Here is an 11,376-nt window from a genome sequence, read left to right on the forward strand (position 1 = left end):
CCATTTTCTAATAATTGATCCCACAGTTGATTTCTTCACACCAAGCTGTTTACCTATTGCAGATTCAGTCTTACCAGGCTGGTGCAGGTCTATAATTTTGTTTCGGGTGTCCTTTGACAGCTCTCTAGTTTTGGCCATGGTGGAGTTTAGAGTGTGACTGTTTGAGGTTGTGGACAGGTGTCTTTTATACTGATAACGGGTTCAAACAGATGCCATTACTACAGGTAACGAGTGGAGGACAGAGGAGCCTCTTACAGAAGAAGTTACAAGTCTGTGAGAGCCAGAAATCTTGCTTGTTTGTAGCTGACCAAATACTTATTTTCCACCATATTTTGCAAATAAATTCTTTAAAAATCAGACAATGTGATTTTCTGGATTTTTTTTTCTCCTTTTGTCTCTCATAGTTGAGGTATATCTATGATGAAAATTACAGGCCTCTCTCATCTTTTTAAGTGGGAGAACTTGCACAATTGGTGGCTGACTAAATACTTTTTTGCCCCACTGTAATTTTAACAATTTATCTAAAGATTTTGATGGTGGCAAAGAAGCAGGCAAGACAAATCCAGAACACGAGCGTAGGGCGAATGACTGAGTAGTCGGTTAAGGCCAAGAGGCTGCTATCAATTCTTGTTATTTTTTCGTACAAACGACACATGGAGCTGTCTGATGAAAGGGAAACATGGCTGACACAAGACAGGAAAGGCTTTCAGCATGCTTAATTTTTATAGCAATCATTAGAGCATACAGTCATCTGGACCTTTGCTAATCTACATTTATGACAATTCTGAAATTATGTAATCATTTTAAATTTGCAAGGCATATTTTAAGTTAAACTGTTGTTTTAGTTTTAACAGTAAAATATTTCTTTCTTACAATATATACAACTAAAAGCAGATGTACTGTATGTATGCACTGTATGAATAGACAATTTTTCATGTCCCCGTGACATTTAATATGACTAAGCTTTTCTGTTCATGCCAGAATTACTACAATAATTTCTGTTGCTAAATAAATAGAATACATAAAAGAGAGAGACAGGACATTTAAAAAAATTTTTTTTTACTTTCTTCAAAGTCACAAGTTCACATATATACTGAACAAAAATATAAACGCCTCATGTCCAATATTGTTTCCATGTGGAGTTACGGGTAAATGAGCATTATCTGACATTTTAATTGTACAAAAGTAATATTTTTCTTGATTTATTAATAATTTTTAATCCAACTTGCTGTCAGTGAGCATTACTCTGTGAGTTGTTCTTTTACTCAGTGCATGGGTGGGGCATGTCCAGTGGGTGATCAGACAAAATGAGCAACAACTGGACAATCCTTGGACTGGTGACAATAAAAGGCCACCCCAAAATGTCAAATTTTGTCACAAGTCATAATGCATGCAGGGATGTCCAGCAGAGTAGTAGCTGCCTGGCTCAATGTCCATTATTAGACCACTGGCCGTTTAGTTTGTTTCCAACAGACTGGCACTACTTCAAGTCGACCTCATCCTTGTCGGCCACCTGTGACCACTCCAGCACAAGATCGCCACATCCGGCTCGTCAACCTACAGAACTGGCCAAGACCAGCGGCACATGCAGCTCATCAGACTATTGGTCTGCACAACAGACACATCACACCTCAGACTGTCTGTAACCGCCTATGAGAAACCAACTGGGTCAAAATCAAATTCCTCAAACTGACCCCGATCATGTTCAAAGGACTGTCAATCTGCCACAAATGGCTAAACCACCATGTTGTCAATGCTGATACGAAGATCAATAATTACTGAAAATATACTTTGAATTTCTCTATATATTGCGTAATCCAAATGTTCATAAAACTCTTCTGGGGCGTTTATATTTTTGTTCAGTGTATTTCCACAGTATTAGGTAGATTTTTTTTTTGAGTCAAGTGTTTTGGGGTTCCTCCTGCAATCTTCTAGTAAGAGTTTGCTAGAACTTTGGCCCATTACTCTATATAGAAGATTTGTAGATCTCTTTGCTTACAAGACTCCATTTATCTCTGCACATAAATATTTTAAAGTACTGATATTCCTGTGATGTCACAGAATAGTAAATATATTTGCGAATTAACTCTTTTATAATCAAATTATTTGGGGGGGAATTTTCCCCTTATGATGCTCTTTGAATTGCACATGCAAACCATAACACTGTGATTTTACACTTATAATTAAAATTAACAGCAGTGTTATATATTTAAAGACATACAAGTTAATTAAAATGCTACTTCACAGTTTCCTTCACAAATTATTGCCACTGAACCTCACATTCAAGATATCACACCTGTATATGTGATTGAATGAAAATAACAAAGATAAGATACATTTCAGCTTTACAAGTGAACAGATTATTTGTACAGAATCAGGTGTTGGAAAATGCCTCTGATCCACTACTGCTGGTGTTTGAGTTTCCAACTGGTGAAGCATGGTAACCATCTGGAACATAAACAATAAATTGTAAGGAAAGTGATTTTAAGGTAGCAAAAAAGATGGAGAAAGTAAAACAACTTACTCCTTCCTCTGCGAAGTCGACCAAAAACGCTACTCAGAGCTGAAGTTCCACCACTGGTGCTCTAAAATAACAAATGTGTAAAAAAAAAAAGAAAAAAGGAGCAATTACAGAAAAAAGTTAATATTTAAATGTAATTTGATGATGCAACACTTCAGTAAAATACATTATCTGTTGATCTGATGTCAGGTTAAATTGATTGTTTGCAACATTTTTGCAGTGCTTCAGCAAATTACAACTTACTCTTGTTCGATTAGAGGTCGTGCTTAGAGCTGGTATTTTTCTTAATATCAGGGAACGGATCTGCAGACAGACAAACATGTTAGTGATAAATCCAGTACAAACTGTTTTACAAATTGATAAAACAAAATATGCATTTGTGTAATATTTCCTACCTTTTTAAAATAGCTAACTATTATACAGACTACTGTTAGATTCTTGGCAAGTTATCCAAAAGGTTAAGGCATATTTTTGTTAGACTAATGTAAAACCAAAGAACAATGTTTTATTATTAGTAGTATTATTATCATTTTGTATTAGCTGGTCTTTTAAAGAAAACATACCTTGGAATCAAACAAAGTCCCAAACACCAAAATAAAGAAACCCTGTAGAGAGTAAAACATTTGTTAAAAAAAGATTAAAATGCCAGTTTTAAATTTGTAACCAACTCAAACACAAATGAAAATACCTGTAAGGAGTTGAAGAAAGCAAAGGCAACATGGATCCCTCCATTTGTTGGGTCCACCATGGTTCCAATTCCCAAACACCAGGTCAGTCCGAATAGTGGACTCAGTACAGCCACACATCTTAGAATGACTACCAAGGCGTGTTTCTCGTCTGCCTGGTTTGTGTTTCTTCTTCTGAGCATCTTGTACAAAACCACCAGAATGACCAAAATATTGAACACAACTATGGCCAAGGCAGGGATCACTAAGGCCAGGAGGGCCTTGGTCTTTGTCCAGTTTAGCCAACAAGCTAGATCTTCCCTTACATATCCACCCCCAGGTGCAGTGGCAGCAACTGTAGTAACAGCTATGATCAGAGGGCAAACGTATCCCACAGTCAAGCCAATGGCGAACATGGTCCATTTGGACATTTGGGAGAAGACCAAGACTGACCGGTACAAGAGCAGCAGGCTTGAAACAAGCATCCAAAAGAACATGGCGAGATAGAAAAAGTGCATGAAAAAGGTCGCTGCACTGCACGGTCCAACTGGAACTTTGTAGTCCTCGCCTGGGTTTTCTGCAGGGTTCTTTGAAATAGCGGCTCCAATGATGAAACAGATGTCAGCAATCAGCAAGGACAGGGCTGTGTTAACAATGGCAACATGGCGCATAAAGGCAGTGCTGTTTTTGGTAAGGGGTCGCCATACAATTCCTTCAATGATGAGACAAATAATTAAGCTGATCATTGATATTCCAACGCCGATATATGTCATTATATCCAGTAATAATCGTAGTTCTTCAGGGATGGCAGTTGACATAAGAATTGAGAACGATGTGAGATGGTTGCAGGTGCAGGTTACAGTATCGTTTATATCAGAAACAAACCTACAGCCCTGGTCATCCCAGGCACCAAGATTATCTAAGAGGCTAAAGTTCCAGAAGACGCACTGAGGATTCAGTTCCAGAGTGGTATTGAACTTTTGATAGCTCAGAGTGACGTTCCGAATGTTTTCATTTAATTTTACAAGCAGGACAGCAGCATTGATGGCATTGTCAGGTTTAGTTTCATTGCTGGTGGTGTCGGACGCAGTAAGGTTAAACGAAGAATTCCGTGACGGCATAATGTTGTGGAGGGTGGAGAATACAATCGTGGTAATAAAGACGTCACTAAGGCCTGTATTTTGAAGGTTTATGGAGACATTGGAGGTCAAGGCATCACTGAAAGAATTGCTGAATTTGGACCTGCCCATCTGGATACGTCGAGAACTTAAAGTAAAATTTCCATCCAGTTTGTTAGAGATTGTCTCCATTGAACCAAGAAGTGCTGAGCTAGAATTTTGGGTTTCATTTGAGTTCAGAAAGTTCCAGGAGTCTTTTGCATCATCACTAATGAGGACATCGACAGTAGCTAGCACATTCTGTGGATGAGAAATAAAATATTGGGAGTGTAAAATGTACAAAAACTTATTTGTACCTATTTATGAAGAGGTTAAAAATATAGATCGCTCCACATACCTTCATAACGTCTTTAGTAACCACTTTTGAAACCTCTGCGATTACATTTAATATGTTAACAATAGCTGATATTGTTGCCGAAGATTTTGAAATTCCCCCCTCCTCTTCTGTGACAACCTTACTTAGATTTGTTGAAAATACCTGAATCTCTTCTTCCTTCAGATCCTAAGACAATGAAATGTGCAAAAGGAAGATATCAAAAATTGGACAAAGTCAACAAACAAAGGAAAGAAGTAGGAGTAGAGGAGTAAAGTTCTGAATTTTAAGTTTTTTTTAGGTGTAGGTTGTTTTTGGATTTGATTGATAACTGCAAAGAGGTCGACAACAGAGAAGTAGTAATTTCTTCCATAGCCACAAAAGAGGCATTAAGCATTTGTGAAATAAAGCCGTTTATCAAGCAAATGTGCAATATCTACCTTATGGCACTAACAACATTTTGAAACACACCGAATTGTGCCAGGTCTTGAAGAAACAGTGACTAGAAAGACGGATGTGCTGTGAAAACACTAGCTGTTGGGGCAAGTCCAAAAGGATCTAGGTTGGGCCGTAGTCTGTGATATTTTTCCATCAGTTATAAATGGTTTCTCCTTCCTAGCTGCTGTAACTCCACAAACTGTTTTCATTGTCTAATGTTTTTGTTTCATTAATCTTCCATGATACAAACCTTATAGAATTGTTATTCTACCGGAATAATGGTGCGTTAACACTAAACGCATTCACATGTCCGATGCTACAAGTTTGACATGTGTGCACTTTAAATGCAGACAATGGCGCGTTCACACCAAACGCATTTCACACGTCTTCCTTACATTCAAATTCCATAAGTAAGCACGTTAGATGCGTCAAAATCGCTCTTGTTTTCTGTTGCCGGCCTATTTGTCGGACAGCCTGACACGTTAAACACTCCAAGCGCTTCAAACATGCCTCCATGGGCTTTTGATGTACCTCCACATAGACTATGAATGTAAATCAGATGTGCAAAACACATTTGGTGTGAACACAACATAATAGTTCTTATGCTCATGATGAATGAAATTTGGCAGGTTCTAGAGGATCTCTAGGTGGCTGCTTGAAAAAAAGAAATCTATTTTCTGTGGAGCACCTTGATAGAAATGATCTCGATCAAGTTAACTAACTCTACTGAACATCCTAATTTTTCTGGTACAGAGGATCCCAGGTATTTGCGTGGGTTTAGGATCTTAACTACATAGAATTTGAATGTAACGTAGACATGTGAAACGTGTTTGGTGTGAACGCTCCATCGTCTGCATTTAAAGTGCACACACATTGAACTTGAAGCATCTGACGTGTGTAATGTGTTCGGTGTTAAGGCACCATTTTTCCAATAAAACAATTCTAGAAGGTTTGTATCATGGAACATTAATGCAAACATAGCCTGTCAAGCAGCATTGTGTCTAGATATTCCAGCTTTCCAAACTGCCATACCTTTTAAATATTTTAGATTTGCTGTATGACAAATACGCAGGGGCTCCACTTTGCTTTCTCTGATCTCTTTGATTTTTGTTTCTAACTACACCTTCAACAGTTCTCTTAAAACCCTGTGATGGAATGTGACAACTAGAGTTGCTGAGACGGAACAAATGGCACACAATTAAGATGTTAAGAAGACACCGAGAGGAATATATTGGTCCTTTTCAACACTTCAAATGAGGGTTACTAAGTTGTTAATCATATATGGTGCTGATTTCAGTAGGAAGCAACAAAAACAATTTATAGGCAAATCTATAAATTGTTGCAGGTCTGCATCATAACATCAACCATACTGTAATTCATGAAAAATACTATAGTATAAAGCTACCTACCACTGAATTAATAAGTAATTCATTGATCTTGGTTACAATGCAGGAGTCCTCCACAAGTTTCCATTCTCCTGATGCCTGACACACTGCACTCTTGTGCCCCTCCAAGCCAACAGGGCACATTGCGGTTGCTTTGTCACCGGTTCGTCCAGACCCATACACATCATTGTCACATACAATAGCTTAAAGGTGCAAAAATATATACAATCAATGAAAACAAAACTAAAAGAGAACAAAATATTTCATGTTTCAAATGCTACACTTACGATCTGTAAAAATCGTCAGGGTTGTTGTTGCGCTATAAGTCTCGTCTTCAGCAACTTTACATGTGAATAGTTTTGTTTGTACACTGCAGCTTTGCATTGGATATTCATACTTGATGCAGCCTGTATCTGCACCGGCAACTGTGGACATTTAAAATGTTTATGAAGAACTCTGAGCTACACTGATCAGCTGAGCAATATACAGCACATTTGTTTCATACTTACCTGAAGTTAAAAGCGTTGAACCATCATACCACCTGACAGTATAAGGGGACTGCACACAGCAGACGACTGGTTCTTTTTGTCCCTCCTGGCATTTCGCCAACATTGTTTGCTGGACTCGCACATTAGGAGCTGATCTGATCTCATTTGTTCCCACATTTCTGTCTTGGATGAAAGTAATATTGTCTCCTTGCACTGAGCATTCATAATTTCCTGTAGTTAAAAATTCATCAGAGTGTTTATTGATTTAATGAAGTCCAAGCAGAAGAATTGCATGAATACTTGATCATGTTGATGCTAATAACTAACTCGTTTTGATTATACGGTGTAACTATAACTCAAAGGAGAGTGGTTTGCTTGCAACTGGAAGGTTGTGGGTTTGATTACCTGCCACACGATGTGCTTTTGGGCACATCTGTGTTTGGTTGTGAACATATTAGTAAGAGGCTGGGTGAATGTGGCTTGACTGTAAAAGTAACATTTCCTTACTAAAATATGTATATTGTAGTCTTTAGACAAGGGTCCTTTGTTCTTAAAATCTAATCTAAATGAGTCGAGTTCTGACCTGCCATCTGTTTTCTGTTGTTTGCATAAATATTGTTACTTTTTTTATCTAATAATTCCTTGGAGCACCAAATTGTTATTCATTTCTTAACATCTGGTCTCCTGTAATTCACTTTTCATCGGTTTTACAAAAACCTATAGATCGGTTACAGAGTGTTTGAAGTGCTTGTGCTGGACTTCTAACCAAGTTGTCTTACCCTAGTTTCACCTGTTTTTGGATTGTTCCAATTCTTTATTGGACAATGTAGTGATTATTGCTTCCTGGCCCAGTATTTGGTTTAGATTCTGTTCATGCTACTAGTTTGCTTGGATGTCAGAATAGGATTTGGTGCTTGCCTCCCCAATTCTCTTCTCTCTTCAGAAAACTCGACAACCTTCTGGACTGACTGACTCAGAAATGAGTCTCTCTCCTCTACACAGCTTAATTAAGAAGTTTTACAACACAAGACAAGCACAGGTAATCTTCTCATGTTTTGAAATTATTCACTTTCATCTGTTACAAAATAACTGGAAACCTTCCTTGTTCTGTGTGATATTTGGATCCAGTCATTTTTTGGAATTTTTCTGGATGGGAAAAACAACTGTCAGCTGGATTGGGCATTAAAACATGACCTTTGGTTGCATTTTGACCTTTGTGGACTGAGTGGAAAATAGTGCTCCATTTAGATTCTGTATAACAAATAAAGAGCTTTAAATGGACAACTGCTCTAAATATTCTACTGACCAAACTGGAACATGGGTTGGTTTTCTGTCATTGCGATGAAAACTGACGTAAAGAATTGAGCTCTCAAGACGCATACTTGAATAAAGGATACACTGTAATATTTAAATTTCACATTTTAGTAATTATTTTTAACTTTGTAAATTTGTTTTTAACTTACCAGCATCACCAAGAATAACCTTTTCCACTGCCAGCTTGAACTGACTTCCAGAAATAAACGGTTTGTGCCGATGTGACCCGATTACAACATTGTTAAATTTCCATACAGGATTCTTAGTGTTTCCCATTTTGGCCTCGGTAGGGTCACATGTCAGTGTCATGGTTTTACCAGTATAAATGAACTTATTTACATCTGACCCAAGTTGAGTTGAACCTTTAAGAGAAAATCAGGTCAGTTACTTTTTTCCTTTTCTTTGAATATATTTCTAGGTATTTTAGACTTACTGTAGTACTTTGCAGTCACTGAGCCAATAACAGGAGCAATTGATATCAATGCTGCCGGGAGATTTGAATTGACTGAATTCAGTGCAGTCGCATCAAGTGATCCAGATTTGACCTTGACAGTAAAATCTGTAACAACACTTCCTTTCCTCCAGGGAAAAGGAAACCAATAACATTGTATTGAAACACACATTAAGACTACTGACTTAACATTTACTTTTAATGAAGAAACATATATACCTGAATTTTGTCACAGAAACACTAAAGAAGCCATCCAGTTTGCGATACTGCTGCTCAAGCTGCACAAGAAAAAAAATCTGATTAATTATATCAACATTAAAGGACACCTAAAACCTGTTACTGAAATATAAAATACTTACCAATACAGTGATACTTCTTGAAAGGGTTTTGGATTCAGGACTGTCTGGATTGTTGTACTGCTCTATAAAATCCATCTTCAATTCAACCGACATGTCTATTGCTGTTTGTTTGAAATAAGATGGATAATTTTACTTTCAGGGTTTCTCAAAACAAATATTACACGTGAAACACAGATTCTATAAATAGACAGTATTCACTCTCCAAGCATCAAACACCCTCATTAGGTGAAAAAATATACATATACAAGTTCGTAGATTTGACAGTGTACAAAACAAATTGAGATAGCATCTTGCCTACTGAGCTCCTTATGAAACCAGACAGTGCCTGGTGGCCGTCATACAGAAAATCTATGATCATCATGAAAAACTCACTAGAAACTATCAGACTGTAAGCAGTAATAGCTGGTCTGTGGACAAGTTCAGTTTCCTCAAAACCAATGATGACGTCTGACAAAGCAAGTTAGAATTTCTCTGTTCTTGCAGTGTATGCATACACCTAAAAATTTTATGATTTTGACATTGCACTGTGTGACAAAACAAGTATGGCTTAATTTCACAAATAACAATGTGTGTGTCAAGCTTTAAACAAGCAAACACATTCCTGCTTCTACTCCACAAGTGTAAAACGTTTAGTAAAATGGGCCAAAATCAGCTCAAGAGTGCTCACAGGCCAAAAATTTAACTTTAAAAAAAAAAAAAATCACAAAAAGTTTTGAGAATTTGTTTCTACTTAATAAACCAAGTCTGAAATATTTTAATTAAATAATGAAGATGGTCTGATTTTTGTAGTAAAGGACTGTGTAAATTATTGTTGAACAAAAGCTTCAAAAGGGTTCCACATGTTTCCAATATTGAAAGAACAGCAATATCGTTACTAATTTATTATTACTGAAAAAGACATGGTCAATCCTTAGTAGTAAAAATATGATATGTCACTCTTTATTTAAAAGTTTAAGAATATAATTAAAAGCAGATTTGAGTGCACCAAAGTCTGCTTCAGAGCTTAAGTCAATGGACAGTTGTGGTCCAATCAACCATGAAATGAAAGAAAAAGCAGAAAACGTAGTTATTAAAAGATCGAAACTTTGTGCTATTTCTAACGTTTTGTGAGAAGATTAAATTTTTTGATAAATGGGGAAAAAAGTCTCCATCTGGATACAACTATCTGCGTGTTTGAACACATTTGTAACATTACATCATCACAAGAATCATTCCAAGGGCTGCAAATTGCCTCCAGATTGAACTTTCGACACCTGTCGTACAAAATATATTCAAAAGAATATACAGTAGTAAATTTAAATTGTAAAAATCTCAATTCACACTAATGGCACAGCATGAATAATCTAAATGATAGCCTTCATGATATGTTTAAAAGTAATTTTTAAATTTATCATTACCTGCAGCAGTGGTAGTAGTTGTGGGGGGTAGTAGTTGTGGAGGCAGCGGTGGTAGTCGTCGGGGGAGAGATTGTAGTTGTGGGGGTAGCGGTGGTAGTTGTGGGGGTAGCGGTGGTAGTTGTGGGGGCAGCGGTGGTAGTTGTTGGGGTAGCGGTGGTAGTTGTGGGGGCAGCGGTGGTAGTTGTTGGGGTAGCGGTGGTAGTTGTTGGGGTAGCTGTGGTAGTTGTGGGGGCAGCGGTGGTAGTTGTTGGGGTAGCGGTGGTAGTTGTGGGGGGCAGCAGTGGTAGTTATGGGGGCAACGGTGGTAGTTGTGGGGGGAGCGGTGATGGTTATGGGGGGAGCGGTGGTAGTTGTGGGGGCAGCGGTGGTAGTTGTGGGGGCAGCGGTGGTATTAGTTGTGGGGGCAGCGGTGGTAGTGGTTGTGGGGGCAGCGGTGGTATTAGTTGTGGGGGCAGCGGTGGTGGTGGGGGCAGCGGTGGTATTAGTTATGGGGGGAGCGGTGGTAGTAGTGGGGGCAGCGGTGGTAGTTGTGGGGGCAGCGGTGGTATTAGTTGTGGGGGCAGCGGTGGTAGTGGTGGGGGCAGCGGTGGTATTAGTTCTGGGGGCAGCGGTGGTAGTTGTGGGGGCAGCGGTGGCATTAGTTGTGGGGGCAGCGGTGGTAGTGGTGGGGGCAGCGGTGGTATTAGTTGTGGGGGCAGTGGTGGTAGATGTGGGGGCAGCGGTGGTATTAGTTGTGGGGGCAGCGGTGGTAGTTGTGGGGGCAGCGGTGGTAGTTGCGGGGCAGCGGTGGTATTAGTTGTGGGAGCAGCGGTGGTATTAGTTGTGGGGGCAGCGGTGGTAGTGGTGGGGGCAGCGGTGGTATTAGTT

General features: G+C 38.8%; 1 protein-coding gene across 1 annotated transcript; it reads right to left on the reverse strand.

Moving 5' to 3' along the window:
• Positions 1-1,039: 1,039 nt before the first annotated feature.
• Positions 1,040-9,267, reverse strand: LOC114158545 (adhesion G protein-coupled receptor F5-like). The gene is made up of 13 exons (XM_028040153.1): positions 9,113-9,267; positions 8,973-9,031; positions 8,736-8,881; positions 8,452-8,664; positions 7,010-7,219; positions 6,788-6,925; positions 6,525-6,703; positions 4,702-4,866; positions 3,210-4,604; positions 3,085-3,126; positions 2,765-2,824; positions 2,525-2,585; positions 1,040-2,448 (listed from the first exon to the last, which is right to left on the reverse strand). Exons 1-13 carry the CDS (start codon positions 9,203-9,205, stop codon positions 2,375-2,377), a joined length of 2,835 nt encoding a protein of 944 aa, XP_027895954.1. The 5' UTR covers positions 9,206-9,267; the 3' UTR covers positions 1,040-2,374.
• Positions 9,268-11,376: the final 2,109 nt, after the last annotated feature.

This window comes from Xiphophorus couchianus, chromosome 15 (assembly GCF_001444195.1).
Source record: "Xiphophorus couchianus chromosome 15, X_couchianus-1.0, whole genome shotgun sequence".
NCBI lineage: Eukaryota > Metazoa > Chordata > Actinopteri > Cyprinodontiformes > Poeciliidae > Xiphophorus > Xiphophorus couchianus.